Source organism: Anabas testudineus, chromosome 1 (assembly GCF_900324465.2).
Source record: "Anabas testudineus chromosome 1, fAnaTes1.2, whole genome shotgun sequence".
NCBI lineage: Eukaryota > Metazoa > Chordata > Actinopteri > Anabantiformes > Anabantidae > Anabas > Anabas testudineus.
The window spans coordinates 4,104,196-4,120,579 of record NC_046610.1 but is presented as its reverse complement, the minus strand read 5'-3'; the positions used below and the strand labels follow the sequence as shown (position 1 = coordinate 4,120,579).

At 40.4% G+C, this 16,384-nt stretch overlaps 2 protein-coding genes across 2 annotated transcripts; both read right to left on the bottom strand.

Moving 5' to 3' along the window:
* Positions 1 to 515: 515 nt before the first annotated feature.
* On the bottom strand, positions 516 to 8,743 carry fam83fb (family with sequence similarity 83 member Fb). The gene is given in 6 exon segments (XM_026359646.1): positions 516 to 1,310; positions 1,679 to 2,105; positions 2,107 to 2,422; positions 3,777 to 3,898; positions 4,216 to 4,383; positions 8,181 to 8,743. Coding segments are annotated over 6 exon segments (1,563 nt in total). The 5' UTR covers positions 8,664 to 8,743; the 3' UTR covers positions 516 to 1,263.
* Positions 8,744 to 10,016: 1,273 nt separating this feature from the next.
* On the bottom strand, positions 10,017 to 14,196 carry grap2b (GRB2 related adaptor protein 2b). Its single transcript, XM_026358817.1, has 7 exons — positions 14,158 to 14,196; positions 13,552 to 13,639; positions 12,739 to 12,830; positions 12,256 to 12,378; positions 10,949 to 11,111; positions 10,686 to 10,766; positions 10,017 to 10,526 (listed from the first exon to the last, which is right to left on the bottom strand). Exons 1-7 carry the CDS (start codon positions 14,166 to 14,168, stop codon positions 10,287 to 10,289), a joined length of 798 nt encoding a protein of 265 aa, XP_026214602.1. The 5' UTR covers positions 14,169 to 14,196; the 3' UTR covers positions 10,017 to 10,286.
* Between the last annotated feature and the right edge of the window lie 2,188 nt (positions 14,197 to 16,384).

The following is a 16,384-nucleotide window of genomic DNA, read 5'->3' as shown; positions in this document are numbered from 1 at the left end:
GTTTTTGATACTAAGTGTACATAGCATTCAGCAAAATGCACCATCTAATTTGTTGATAAGAGCTATAATTTTACTCTCTGTTAACAACAGGAAGAATGTTCGGTGATGGACCGATGAAGTGTTTCAGGATAAACGCTGCCTTCAAAGCATCACAGGAAGTCACATTTTCATGTTTGTTGCATGTCAGTAAAACTAGTTTATAAATTAGTGTGAGAACGCCTCTTCCTGCAGTAGTTCAAACTTCCTGTTTCAATGTTGCACCACATCCCACTCTCAACCCTCTCCGCCCTGGCCGCCCCCCCTTCAACTCAACTCAACTCTGAGTTCCTATCAGGCCTGTGGTTCCTCTCTGAATTCAGAAACATTAGCAAACACCCAGCAAAAAGAAGCAACAAGGCAAGGGGGACAGCCAGCGGTCGGTTTGTGTTGTGCAACAACTGTACAGCTTTTATGTTGGGGTATTGCTGTGTGTATCCACCAGGTGGAGCTACAGCCAAAGTGATGCTTCCCATTTAAAAAACGTATATAAACATACACAAAATCTTCTCCACTCATTTCACACAATTTTGGTGATTAAAAAATAAAATGTTCATGTTTTATTAGTCATCATTTGTCCTGTCCTAATGAAGAATAAAACTATAAAAGCATGACATGGGGTGCTTCTGGTCCACCGAACAATATTGCAAGTGTTTAAAACCTTTTTTGGCCCTGGAACAAAAAGATCCACAACCTGTTAGTCCATGAGACAACATTTACATACATTTACATACATATAAAACATACAAAAATAATAATGGTTTGCAGTACAGTAAAGCACAAGTAACACTTGAGTGTTGAAACGTGCACAGCTGACACAGTCTGACAAAGTCCTGAGTGGCTCTTACAGCAGAACTGGTTCTTGTAAGGGCAGGTGAATTTCAGGTTTCCAAATAATGACGGATCAGGAAAAATCTGTCCACTTGTCTAAGGCCACTGTGACTTACTTCATATCTTGTGCACTAATCTAAACATAATAAACTAGGGGAGCAGGCCCCCCGACAAGGTTCACAACAAAGAAGTTGAAAGTTATCACATTACACCTTTCTGCACCCCACCAAGGTTAGAGATACATTTTCCTACAATCCTTTTTGATTATGCATTTGGCACCAGACATACAAACTTCATCAGTAGGACTGTACATTCCTCTGGTCTTAAAGAAGTCCTTTTGTTGTCCATCTTCAGACTGTAACTGCTGTTTAGCAGTCAGAAAGTGTCAGATTCACCTCAAGACACTTTACATGGTTGTTTTGATCGACGTTTACTCTGAAAACCTGTATAAAAAAAACAGACAGACTTATAGAAAGCAGATATCGGTAAGGAGAGGAGACGTAGAATTCATCACAGCATCTGTAAACACTGTATTGTAAAGTAATTTACCAATAATCTAAAAGTAATACTGAGGATTCAAAGTTTATTTGCAAACTTGTGGAGACCTGTGATGTCATCAGCCTATCTACCTGAGCAATCAGCTGACACTGCTGTTATTTATAAGCTGTCCTGTTTTAGCTACCTGTAGTAACTAGTCTTATACTATACTACCTGGTATGGGAATATTAGTTAAACCAGCATTATTCGAAACTAACTCTCTTCTTACCGATCATTTTACTCAAGAGTTAGATTAGACCCAACATTTACTTACTATCATTGTCCTGTGCAGTGTCTAGCATTTGCTTAGAGTCTGTCCTCCGACCCAGTTTAGATGGATTCTTCTTGATTTTGGATGGAGATCTCACAATCACCTCAAAGTTGTCCTCGTTCTCATCAAACTGTTTAGTTTCTGTGGGTGAGGGGCATGCACTGTTCGTCAAGCTGTTAACAGAAAGCTTACTGGATGTTCTCCGGCTAAAGAGTTTCTTCAATTTAGACGTCCTCTTCTTGTCCTGCGTGATCCTGTTGGGGCTTTGGAATATTTCGCTCGGTGCTTCCGAAGGCAATGGACTAAGCTGGCCCATCTTCTCGCTACTGGCCTGTCGTGTCTTCCTCGAGTCCATGTCCTCAAGAACTTCAGCCAGAACTGAACCTCTCATAGGCCCTGGCCCCTGCAGAGACCCCGGTGGACGTGGGGATCTCCCCAAGTGCCAACAGGTATTTGGGGTTGTAGTATTTGTGTGCAGGCACCTGGATGTTGGTATTCTGTGTGTCACCCAAACTAACTTGGAAGCGGGATGTGGTTGCTGGTAGTGGCGGGCGTATGGACTCTGCTCTGGATCGCGTCACGCCGGCTGCCTTAGCAGCAGGTGGGCTGACATGGAACTCCTTGTAGAGGTTCAACTTCTCTGAGACAGCATAAAGCTCTCGGAAGTCCCGGTCAAAGAAGTCGACTACCTGTCCCGTCATCACGGTGATCATGTTTCGGTCCATACGAGACGTACACCAAGAAAAACTGACAAGACAAATGAAACGACAGTTAGACCATCAGAGTGCGTGTCCTCATGGGTCCACTGACTTTACAGCAAACAAATAATAACAATGACATGCTATATTGATTGTTGTTGGACCACTTACAGTCATGTTGGTGCTATTCTGGCGTTTTCATGTCTTATCCAAGGACATAACAACAAAGGATCAATCCACCAACCCTGAGGTTCTGCTCTACCAACTAATCTACTGCCACCCCAACAACACACAAGCATCAAACACAAAGTCATGTTTGTTGACAAGAAGTTCAAACATAAAACACCTGAGGATAGAGAGTTTACTGCTAGAGCTGTATTGTTTTAGCTATGACCATATTACTAGTAGTAACTACCACTAAGTAACTTAGTCTTGATGCGTGTTAGTGTTAGTCTGGATATTCTGTTGAAAATACACATGAAATGTGCTTGAAAATCATTTTCTGAACCTTGTGATTTCCTAGAGTATTTGCAATTACTAATACTGTGGGATTTTAAACGACTGTGCCTTTATTTTTCCACACTAATTCTGCATCATCATCCAATTGTCGCTGTTTCTTTCACATTTCAATAATAATAGGATTTCGTTTGCTTGCCTTGTTCCTCATTTGTAAGTCGCTTTGGATAAAAGTGTCTGCTAAATGACTTAATGTAAATGTAATAATAATAATAATAATAATGACATACTTTATTGATCCAATTGCTGAAATTGTGGTTGGACAGCTGCCAGACAGTACATATGGGCACTATCACAGGGTTTTGATGTCTTGTCAAGCAATATATTACCAATATACCAATATTCCAGATCAATTAAACTTGGAAAGTATATTATTAGTGATAATGACAAACTTATATGATTTGTTATTCGAGTTAATCAGTATGAAGTAATGAAGAAACATCGGAATCAGAATATGGCCGCAGAGCTGATATTATAAACATGTGGTTGGATGAGAACAGTGTGATGTGCTGCAGTGCACGATGTGACAGAAAAAGCAGAAACCACCAGAATGCAGCACAACCAGGATTATTGGACTGGGTAGAGTTACTGTTTAAAGGTGTTTTCCTTGTCACGTACCTTTTTCGGTTTAAGGTTAAATTTTCTGTTACAAAGCCACTGTGTGTAGTTTTCTGTTTGATGAATATAATGTGATGTACATCGGTTGCTAACTGACCTCAGTCTGTAGTCACATCTTTCAAATTCAGAAACCTGAGTTTGCTTAGTACAGAGTTAAATACAACATATGCATTACACACATTCTCTGTAAGGGAACAGGAAACAATTGCTGTATAAAGCAACAATAAAACTGATCCACATACAAACATTCACACATATTTAGACCTCACCTGTAAGAGCCAAACAAGACTTTGTCCCCATCTACCAGCATGTACTTGTTACAGAGTGAACCAGGCAGTCTGCCGAAGGACAAGCCAAAGCCGATTCCCTGCAGTGTTCTAGCTCTGATGTTCTGAAGTTACACAGTAAAACAACACAGTCAGAAGTGTCAAGATGGTGACATTGCACCAGAGTTGGACATAGAAGGTACTTGACTTTTATGTCTAAGACATTTCAGGATGAGCTAAATCTGCATAAAAAGCACCAAACCTGGTGGGGTTTCCAACCTTTAAATAGGTAATTTCTGTTGTTGAACCAATAAAGCCAAACTGTCATAAACTTTTGAATGGTGGGTTTTATGGGAGTTGTAGTATGTCTGTAGGTGTCCAGGGTCACTTTATTGCTACAAGTGCTGTGCTACATCACACACCTATGAAAAAATTCTCTTACCCGAAGGTGCTGAGCGCCAATCTGCAGCCTGTGGCACATATCCAGGAAGTGTGGCACACCTTGCTCATCTAATAGGATGTAAACAGGCACAGAACGACGCCAGGCTGCATCCATTAGATCCTGTAGGATGTGGAGGTCTGTCAATATGTCCATCACTATCGCTATCACCTGCAGGAGAAAAACGGAGATAGATTTGAAAAACAACATTTAAAATGTTCTAATACAGCTCCTGCTGGTAATATCTAAGGTTGCCCAGAGTTCAAGTGCATGTAATATCAGATTAATGTAATTGTAGCCTAACACAGTAGCATAAACAAAAGCCAAAACATGTTAATTACATTCTGAGCCCAACTTAAACACAGTTAGCGACTATTCAAGATTAGAGACAATTAGACTGTGGTTTCACAGTGTCCTTTTTTGTGCGTTATATACATAGTCCTCGCAACCTAGCATAGCATTTTTACACTTTCTTATGTGTAACATTTGTGTTGTCTTATACAGCTCCTCTGGGTAAGATCCAAAGATGTCCGGGTTCCAGTCCACTTCTGAGAACAGCTCAATAATGTAATGTGACACAGTACCATGTATATAAGCCAATTCCAACATGCTAATTACATTCTGAGTACAACTTTGACACAAATGGATACTTAAAAACCAAAGTTAGTGCATTACATAGCAAACAAACTTATTTTGCAAATATTTTAATATGACCCATTAATGATTAACGTGCCAGAAAGATCTTAATTACATGCTTCACGCTGTAAAATGCAAAAAGAAAATAAAACATAAAAAAAAAAAAAAAAAAAAACGGTACAATGCCTACAGGCAGGATGGTTTCCAAAGGTTTCCAAAGAAACCAGCAGGTGTTAAACTGAAGCTCTCTGCCACCTACATACACCCTAAGGGCACAGCAGTAAGGCCACGTTCAAAGCGTATCAGCTGTAGGTCTTGAAACAGTGGTGAAAACCACTGTAAATTCCCTCTGTTGTGTTCTAGGCAACCTGGCACATCACTGAGATAAAGCTTTACAACAACAGAAGGAGATCAGTTCAGGGGTTTAGCACTTAATCTGTGTCTGACTTGATAATTGTGCCCATATTGCATTTGCTTTCTCTGCTATGAGAGTGCTGGGATTAGCAGAGGTTTGTACTTTTACCAAATGAACGAATTCCTTAGAGGAAGTAGTTGTGTATGCAGGAAAACCAGAATAATATTAAATTACCTGCATTTATCTGTAACTGGTTAAACAACTAAATTAAAAATTAGCTGGAAGCAGTGAAACCTTAACTGACACTCATTGTGCAGCACCATGTTGTTGTCTTTATACAGGCATTTTTTTTCTACTAGACGTTTTTACACAGGTTAAGGGGTATTGTGCTGAAAACCCTTCAAAGAGGGTAAATGATTAAAAACCAATTGAGAACAACTGGTGTAGATAATAAATGGATGGATACTTGACTCTAAAACCACTGTTCTGCCTCCATAAATGTCCTGTGTAAGTAACTTTACTCTGAGACTGGTGCTATGTAAAATATTATGTCTCTTATGAAATGCTTATAAAGAACATGAATCAACATGTTCCATTGTTCCTTGAAAACCCCCATCACTGAAAAGTGTCTCTTAACATTAACAGCAAATGTTCCCCTGTCAGACAGAGAAGACCTGTTGTTTCCATGCAGTGTCTCACTGAGGAAAAATGCTGAACAAACTTCTGAGGAAAATAACAGAGGAGCGAGCTGAGACATGTGGACATTATCTGGTACTGTGTACTGTACAGCCTGGATCTTTATCAAACGAGGGAAACAGAAAGAAACCAGCAAGGAGAACGTATATATGTAAGTGCAAAGATCAATCTGTTGGAGAACAGGTTCAGCAACACGTGTTATCTCAAGCGTGTGCCTTTTATTATTTTGAGAATAGTCTTGCTGATAAATACACACTACAAAGGTGAATATCAATCATCATCATATAACTTTGGGAAATGCCCAAAGAGACAGAGAACCATGAAGTACATGAAATGGGTTGAAAGTTCTTATTACAATAAAAGAGAAAGTGAACTAGTAAACAACACAGTCAGGTGACAAATACCTTCTGTTTGCACGATAATAATAATAGATAATAGGTTGAGGGCAGAACAACCAGGAAGTAAAGGAAAAGTGAAATATGCTTACTGTAAATTACTTTCTGTGTCAGTGAAAGTACACAAACAGGGAAAGGAGCAGCAGCTTAGAGGTCAGAGATCTACTTTTAGCACATGCAACACCTCTGAGGTGAAAACCAGGAAGAAGCAACAAGAGGGAGACCATAAAAAAAGAAAATGAATAAGTGCCAGCTGAGAAAGAAGAAGTGAAAGAAACACAATGACACAAGAACCAAGGGATGAAGGAGATTTCAATAGAAACAGGGGAAGAGCTAACCCCTGACTGAGGATTTTACACACTCTCTAACCCAGCTTTAAAGAGGCTCGGTGAGGCAGCGTGAGCCGAGCTGAGTCAGTCACTGTGTTCATGTGAGCGAGTGGAGCGGATGACTCAGCTGAGCTTTGGCAGTCTATGAGTCAACATGACAACTGAAGCACTCAGACCCACTGCAGGCCCTTAGTTACTGTGGAGGCATTACTCACTCAAACATTGTTGCATCCGGTCTGGACCTTAGCCCCTTTGTGTTAGGCTGTAAAGGGAAGCTTGTCTTTGTAGCTCTACGAGCCACCTTGTAGCCAAAGAAACAAGTTTGTGTTGGTAAGTAGCAGTACACCAGGTAGAAGAGTAAAATGTATTATTATTACAACACATTACCACAGCATACACACAGCAAACTCTTTAATTGGCAACCTCGTCACCCTCAGTGCTACTGTGTTTGCACACGTTCACAGTCTGGTCTCCCTCAGGATCCATCCTTTTTTAAAAACTACTTAGGTTTGCTTATCTGAAGTGAGGCTCTAAAATTATATGACATCATATGCTGTGAAGCTTGTTTTTTGTAGAGACTATAGAAGTAAAACCGACTTTAACTCGTCGATTTGGAAGAAGATCTTTGGTGATGACACTGAGTTGGGGAAACTATTGTAATGTAACTTTGCAAGCTTCCAATTACTGTACTTCACACTGCCAAAAATTAACTTCAGTTAGTGAAAGTCTAAGGAACATCAGCATTGTATAGAGTACTGAAATGAATGCAGATTTGTACACACCCTTGCAGCAGGGTGTGTATTTACTCTCTGCTTGAACAAATCAAAAGTAAAACCACAGGTTTTGTCTTTCGAACTCCTCAGTGTCAAGTATTTGCATAAGTATGGTCGTGAAGATCCTTCCTCAAGCTGAGATTCAGGTTTGTTCACATGATGCTGTCTCTGTGTGAGCACTCAGCAACGCCCACCCTTTTTGCACAAGCACTATATAAAGGTCAGCTATGAGGTTGACCTTTCACGCTGGCTGACTGATGCATTGCCCGGACATGCCTTCCCAGCAGTGGAGAAAGAAAGAAAATAGGGGCTAGTCAGAGAGAGTCCAATTACAGTAGAGAAACAAAAGATAAAAAGATAAAGACAAAAAAAAAAAAAATTCCTTTCATTTTATGGCTTAAAATAGAATAAATATAGTTGAATGGCGTTTAACTCAATGTATATGAATATATGCAATTATGCATGTAGCTGAACTATCCAGCTACTGTTAGTTAAAGTACTAGTTTGACTTTGAGTACCAGGCTGTGGCACCACTGACAGACTCCAACCAGCCACACAACTCTTTTCTTATCAAATGTATGTATTTGGACCATGTGCAGCTTTACGCACCCTTTTATCCACCCATCAACCATTCAGGATACTCACCATTCATTCAACCTTTGAACTGCAGTGTTATCAAAACGAAAGGAAAATAAACTGTTCTCAGTTCATGTTGGTTTAGTGGTTACGTGTGTTTTCACCACTGTTATTCTGCTTATTATGGGATGATCAGTGCCCCCCTCACCTTGCTGGACTCCTGGATGAGCCGACGCACCACCTCCTTGATGTGGGGTCCATTCTCTTTGGGTGGGTGCGTGTGCACGGCCACCCGGGTCACCCCTTTGAACATGCCCCCGCTGGGCCAGCCGATATCCAGCGGCGGCACCTCGGTGTCTGACATCTGGGGCCAGTAGGTGGAATGGACCCCCGAGTCCGCGTCGCTGCCCGGAGGGTCCTGCTCCGAGCGGGACTTGGCCGCTTTGCTGCTGCTGTCATCTTCAGATTCATACTGTTTGAAAGTGTTCAGCAACATTTTGACTTCTCTGGCTGATAGAAAGTCCGTCACGTCGTCCTCTTTGAGGCGCGTCTTGAAGGCACCGTCCCCGTTCTTGAGGAGCTCCTCGATGGCGACGCGCTGCTCTTCGCTGTAGTAAAACTCCGGTTTGGTCTCCGGGACTTTGGCACCGATGTGGCCGTCCTCCATGCACATGAGCTGGGATTCGGCCATGGCTGCGCTTACCCCTCCTGGAGGTCGCAGGCTCTGGCTCACAGCGGGACAGGTGAACAGCGCTGGGGAAGGTTTCTTACCTGGCCGGGAGGGAGGGAGGTGGAGAGGGAGGTGGGGCGAAACTAATGGTGCCTTCAGGGGCCGGTGGAAAGAAAACAGTACTGGCTTGTTTAAGTGTAAGATGAAGCCTTGAAAGTCTCACTGAGAATAGGTGAAAAAACATCTGATTTTCCAGTTGAACCCACTTTAAGGCGGAACTTGAATGCAGCATTCAGCATTCAGCAATTGCCTGACTGGTTCTGTGCAAACAGTCAGGGCTGTAACCAGTCTCTCTTTCCTTGGAAACTCTGTAAAGGCCACATAACACAAGGAAGTATGACAAGTTTAAACTGACAAATAATTTCAACCTCTTTGTTTCATTTCCATAAAAGCTTCTCTTCACACGCAGGCCTCTAACTGGATCCTGAGATGTACATGTAGCCACAGCTCACGGCTTTAAACATGAATGACACTCTGCACACTGCATTTAATGAGTGTTAAATGTTGACACACAGATACAACTGGAACAGCTACTGATTTATAATAATGTGGGTGATTCTTACACCAGGTTGTAGAGGAGAAAACTGCAGAGCTGCATAAAGACACAAAACGTATAGATCTATGTGATACCCTCTGACAAAAACAAAGAAACAACAGAAAAATCTGAAATAAATTAAAAATACTCCTTTATTGGATTGTTTAAAACTACTCTGTTGAATCACAAATCCAAAGCAAAGTCACATGTTTTACATCTTTTATTGATTTTTATTTGTACTTTTATTGATGTTTAAAATTACACTTGATTAAATGAAAGCTTCACACAAAAATACTTGAATGCAGCATACTGTATTTGCCTGAATAGTTCTGTGCAAACATTTTGGGCTGTTAATGTTGACAGTAAATATATACATTTGGATCATAATTTATATGATATATATATGGTCAAATATTTTACATTTACACACAGAAAATGTAATGTAATCAAATAATCAAAGTAACAAGTAGCAGGTTAATAAAAAAGTACAATATTTCCCTGTCAAAGGTAGTGGAGTAGAAGTAAAGATACCCAAGTATAAGTACTTCTATGCTGTTTTTAAGTAAATGATTGTAAATATGCCGCCCCACTGTACAGGATAGATGAATAAATATATATATAGTCAATACGCGTATGTCTTGAAATTAAATGTTTAAAGTATGTATATTGTAGTTGATGTTTTAAAAATAAATACATACTTCATAAATACAGTACATGAACTTGTGGTTTGACTTTTTTAATACCTTTTAAAAGGAGATGACACTTTTTCAAACAAACAGCATTCAAACACAATATATTTGGAATTACTGTGTTATAAATAAGTTTAATAACACTGGCCCCATTTCAAGTTTTCCTAAACAAGATGGGAAAGTATGGCGGTATGTGTGTATGAGTCTGTGTTAGTCAACATGTTTATTCCAAACACTTTCTTTCACAAGACGCAGAGTCGTTTCCTGTTAGTTAAGTTGTGACTTCCTGTAGGGTTAAGTTGCTAAATTAGTATTAGACATTAGTCTGGAATCAAACCTGTCTTCCCTGGTGTGTTTCCCTCAGATTGGTTTTGTGTAGTTTGTGGGGAACAGTCCTGTTTTGCCTCTGAGCTGGCCTTTCCACCACGTCTCGTCCGAACTGTCCAAAACTTGGATAATATCACCGGTGCTGAACTCCAACTCGTCAGGCTCTTCAGCATGGAAATTGTACAGAGCTTTGACCAGCACCATGGCGGAGGGGGCGGAAGGGGTGGAGGGGGTGGAGGGGGCGGAGGAGGCGGAGGAGGCGGAGGTATTGATCTGGGCATGGAGGAAGACATACAGGATGAGACCCGGGCGTATGCAAACATCGAGTTACCTCTTTTTATTGCATAGAAAATAGAATTTTCCACACAGTCATTCACACCGACAGGAAGCACAAAACCATCTCTGAATACATGCACACAGTTTGTTGAGTACCTTTCTTGGGGAGGGTGTAGGTGGGCATTTGGGGAGTGGAGGAACGGGAAGAGGTGAACCCTTGTGTGTGCTTCCTTTCTCCTGGTGAGATATGAAACACTTTTCTTTAGTTTTAACATATTTTGTTATTCATATCCAAAAAACTATTCTTAACCTCACATCGGTTTAACACTGCTCGTAATGACTGATCTCCTCCTACAGGTCTCCTCATCATCTTGTGTTAACATGACTGAGTGAATGTGCAGCATGGCTGCAGTTCTTACCTGCTGTGGCGCCCTCAGCAGGAATATCTGACTTTGTTTGGAGACAGAGTTGTGTTCATAATAATCCACCAGCTGGTTGAGAGAAGGGAACTTTTCTGACCAGACAGAATACTGACCCCTGTTGTTCCGCAGCACCTTGAAGTGCTGCACATCTTTTGTATGTCTACAAGAGAATAGTGGTTTAAAAAATGTTAACTTTTTCCCACATTCACCTCTTTTCCTTTTGTAATTCTTTTATCAATTCTTTTTTCTTTAATTTAACTGTGTGTAAAGGCTGAATTTGTGCTATTCAGAACAAACAGGCCCAGTGACACATTTTGAAACTGGTAGAGAAACAGAAATGTGCTGACAAAAATGGAGATTATACCACTGTGACATGATAAAATTAAAACTTCCCAGCAGAGATGAAATTACAAAACGTTCAGTCTCTCCCTCACACATATACGGTCCCTCTCCTCCACCTCTTTCTAATATGCAGACACAGTGTCTCTTTATTTCACTCTTTACCACATTGTGACTTTTGCCCTCCCCTTTAATTTCTGTCAATACAGCTATTTCAGGTTTGTCATTGCTGACTGTCACACAAATTAGCCTTTGATGTTCAGTCAACAAGATCCTGTTGATCTGACGTCACTGTTTCCACATTAACCTGCTGTTTATTTCTGTTGCATTTATTTAGAACTGCTACATTCACCTACACCATAGGTCTCTGAATATGATGTAATGAAAGCTAATTCACACCTTCTATTTGAGAATATAGGTGATAATGCACAGACAAAAGGGTCTGACAGTGGAGGCCGTCGTCAAAACTGCTTATCAAAACTGAAACACTTTCACTCAGTCTCTCCAGGTCAAAAGTTCTGCTTCTTTTTTCATACGTCACAACATCAGCATCAACTTGGGGTCTTCAGTGATCATCCCCACAGAGTGTGCTGCAGGTCATTCCTGATATGATATTCCTGACTACATCTCCTCCATCTCTCAGGCATGCAGGCACTAATCACTGTTCTTCTCGACTTCTGCAATGACCTGCTAACAGGGTTAGCATCAAACCACAATCATCAAGTGCAATCAAACCTCTGATGATTGGAAATGTCACACTGCTGTTTATATCTCTGTACTGTCTTCCAGTAGCTGCTCACCTCAGGTTCTATCTTTCTACTTAAAAACCCCCGTTTCCACTTCTACAATCTCTCTCTCTCTCGCCCACTGAGCCCACAACTTATTTGACATCTCAAAACCAAAAATATTTCTTTTCATGAACTGCAGGATCCACACACACACATACACACACACTCAGATTTAACCTGACTGAGATGGAAAAGTTGCCCGGGCCAGCATTTTGTCTGGCTCGTATGAGGAAGGCTCCCAAAGGCTGCGGCATTAGCCTCTCCTGGGCGTCACTGCGACTGACGTCTTCCTGGTACCAGCTGAAGTCATGGACGAGGGAGGTAGAGGGTGACAAATGCTACCATTAGGAAAAATAAGCTCACAGAGGAACAGAGTGATGGCAATGAAGAAGTTAATCACAACAACAAGGAGAAATAAGAGAATAAGGCAGGATAAGGGACATATGAGAAAGTGTAAAAGGCAAAAGAAGAGGACGGGGTGCATGGTAATGAAGCTATTTATAACAGTCGGTGAAATAAGAAAAAATACAGTTAGAAATAAATGCAAAGACAGATCAAAGCAAATAAAAAATACGGTGTTATTGTTCTTTTTTATGCATGACTTCAGACAGGCGTCTAGCTGTCTATATTTATCTCTATGTCTTTGGGTGACGGTTTTACCTGGGTAACTGAAAGTCGATGAAGTTTTTAGGTACAAATCCCTCAGCCCCATTGATCTCTGCTTTGTACCAGTTTCCAGTGGTGTGCAGGATCTGACAGAGAGGGTAGCAGGTACAAAAGCAGTGAATATACTATAGACTCAAAAGCTGGATCAGTTCATAAAGTACAGTTACTACAGACACATTTTATACTGAATGTTACTAATTTAAACTCTCACAACTTTGGCTGTTCTCAGTATGAAATTGTTTCATGACCTGTGCAAGCATAAAATTAGTCTCCTCAGTCTTACAATGCGAGTATGTGTGACTTTGTGGTTTGTGCCTGTGGGGTAGTTGTGGGCTTGGTGAAGTCTTACTAGCTTTTCCTGCACTTTATCCTAAATTATTTCTGTTGCTGTCGTTATACTTTCTTAATTAAGGCTGAACAAAACAAGTATACATGTTACTATAACATATAAAACACTTCTCAAGTAGGAAGAGAATTGGTGGTTTAGAGACGACAGTCCCGTCCCCTAAATATAAGATTTCTCTGTGTCTGTGTCACGTATACAGACCTTTAGACTTGAGTGCAAATAGGAACTAAAGTTGAATTTGGGCGACATGATGCAGTTTCATAACACAATTTCAAAAATAGCTGTTCAAACTATGGAAAAGTGCACAACAATTCAAAATATGCAAACTGCACTTGAATGACAATGCTACTGGTACTGTACTGTGTCTAAACACTCCACACATGAATATTCATCATACATTCAGCTGTAAATAACTTCCTAGTTTGTGACCACTTGTGTTAAATAAAAAAAATGCAGCTTACTTTTATTTGCTGTCCTTGCACGAAACTGACTTCATCATCACCCGTAGCCTTAAAGTCATACTTCGCTGTAGCCTCCATGGTGAATAAGCTAGAAGAGAGGAATACATTTAATTAAAAGAAAAAGGTGTTGCAAATGGAAAAAAAAATCAAATCTAGGACACGGCACAGAGTTTTTTTTTAGGTTTATTTACCTTGTGAAAAAAAAACACTGACACTGTTATGTGGGGCATCAACAGTCAAACCACCAGGGTAAATATGGACGGTTAAAAGTTACGTTTAACCTCTTTTGTGAATGCAAATCAGTACTTGTTGATTTATCTTGTACTTGTTGAAATATCAGCCACAAAGGGATCAACATCAAAGTGGTGGTCAGCATGTCTTAAACAAAATTCCGGTCATAATCAAAAGCAGCAGTACCCACTGTTGACACCACTGCTGCAAGGTACATTTAATGTGGAGACAATAAAGAGCTGCAGATACGGCAGCTACATCTGTATCCTGGACATCTACAAAAAGTTGAAACCTGTATGTAGTGTGTATTGACAGCTCAGAAAACAGAAGACGAACAATCAATAATTTTATTCACAGAAAAGTTGCTTTACTCACCACGTATGCATGTGTTCTTGTCCACGGGGTCTTTGCTCAAACAGCCTATGAAAAGAAGTGACAAACTCCTACCTCACAGGAAGTGTAGTCATGCTGCAGCTGTGGTTGAAACACGCTCTGTCTTATTGATGACCACTTGTCACCCATGCACACACACACACACACACATAAATAGACACAGCTGCATAAGTACACAGAAAAGAAAACGTGCCCAGAACACAAGGGTAGAACAAATTCTGTGTGAAGTGAAAATATTCCACTTGCACTACTGTTCTTTGCTCAGTTGTCTGCTGTAACCTCATATCAACCTAAAGGATGCATCAACTAAACTCCAAAGCACATATTTTCAACATGTGAGCAACTGCAGTTTAGTGTACAGTATATACTCATGATGCTAAAGACCCACATCTGGAGAATTTGGGATGGTGTCTTGCAATTTGAGGACACATTAACAGTGTCTAGAAGTCTATCTGGGTTTTAGCCGTATAAAAAAAACATAAAAACTACTGAATGACAGGTGCAATATTTGCCTGTTGAATTGAAGAGTTCCATCTGCTGCAGTGACTATATTTGCCACACGATGGCGGCAGACTGTAATGAAAACAGTTCAACATTTAGTTTACCACCAATTAATAGATCAGATTAACAGACACTAACTTTTCCTAAATCAGTTGTTTCATTCCTCCTCAGGTAGACATGTGGTTTAGCTGTTTGCAATTAGTCAAGTCAACTTAAGCAATAGATGATAAAAGCTGGAGAGGCAATATAACGGATTTTTATATATTCATTGAGGAACAGCACTCTGTCAGAAGATGGAGAAAAGGTTTGTTTAATGTGTCTAACCTGCTAAAACACACACTCCATAACTTTTACTTCTTTCTTTTCTGGTTTTTGATGAAATCTCCATTCACATAAAATGTTTTTGTGAGGTTTTATCATGTTTTACTACACTTTTGTAGATTAGACCGATGGCACCAAGAAAAGAAAATATACAAAGGACGTGAAGAAACTAAAGTCTCTGAAATGTTTATGCCTCTATGATGGTGCTAGCATGAACATAACATTAATTAGAAGAGGCATGTGGGGCTGCCCTAGCTAATTTAGTTCACTATGAACCCCAGGGTCAGTGGCTCGACTCCTGGTTCCTCCTAGTTTCTACTTTGAGATGTAGCCTTGAACAACCGTCCAACAACAACCTCTGAAAGAGGACCAGTAAAGTATGTCATTTTTATTATTATGAGGTAATCCATCCAACAGACACAGACATGGTTCTTAGGAACAGGAGATTGTTGAGACACTATGAAAGTCTGCATCAAATTGTTTTGATTTTGAGATCTTTCATTAGATAACAAATGTTTTCCACTAACACTGAGTCACATGGTTAGTTATTGACCCTTATGAGTCACATGGATTTCTCTGAAATAACCACTATGTTTCCTTCACTAGAAACCAAACTGTGTGATCACACTTGTAGTGTCAAGTAAATTATCGGAACAGAAATCGAAAATATACCTGACAGAGGAAGGAAGGAAGTAAGTACGACATTTGGTTGAAAAGAGGAAGGTGGTAAAACGTTCTTTAAAATAAATAAAGTATAATAAGTATAATATAAAAAAAAGGAGAAGGAATAAGAAAGGACAGACTAGACAGAAGGAGTGCAGGGCAGAGATTGAGAAGTGCTGCAGGTGAGAAGATGCAGAAATGCAGCCGAGGGCAACACGAGCAAATTCTGCCAACACCAACACTCTGTGTCTGACTCTGTCTCTCCCACTGATATTCACAGTCAGTCTCAGCGGTCGGCCTGCCATGAATGCTCAGATCCCCGTGTGGCGTGCGCTGGGGATTTGATCCTGCGACGAGACTGAAAAGCAGAAAATACAAATTGGAGGAAAAAAAAAAAATCCAAGCAATCAGCCATCCCACCATGGGAGGGTTGACGAATAGATTTTCAATTTTATAAGGTGTGTTAGTGTTTTTGTTTTCTTTTAAAAAGCCAACATGACCATTTGCCTTGGTAGCTGTTGCCACGGTGACCTACAGTCTTTTGTTATGCAGCATATTATGCAGCATCAGGACAAAACAGAAGAGGTGTAACTATTCGAATGTACATGTCACCATCTGTTTGTCTGGATGCATATCACACTACTGACTGTGTCGCATCCAGTTCATGCCAGAGCTCATAAAACTTTGTTCACAAAGGTGGAGAGGACTCGTATGTGTCTGTGCA

Coding starts and splice junctions, on each gene's coding strand:
- grap2b (XM_026358817.1), bottom strand. Junction 12,831..13,551: donor TGCAAGGACAGCAAATAAAA/GTAAGCTGCATT, acceptor CCTCTCTGTCAG/ATCCTGCACACCACTGGAAA. Junction 10,767..10,948: donor TGCTGAGGGCGCCACAGCAG/GTAAGAACTGCA, acceptor ATATCTCACCAG/GAGAAAGGAAGCACACACAA.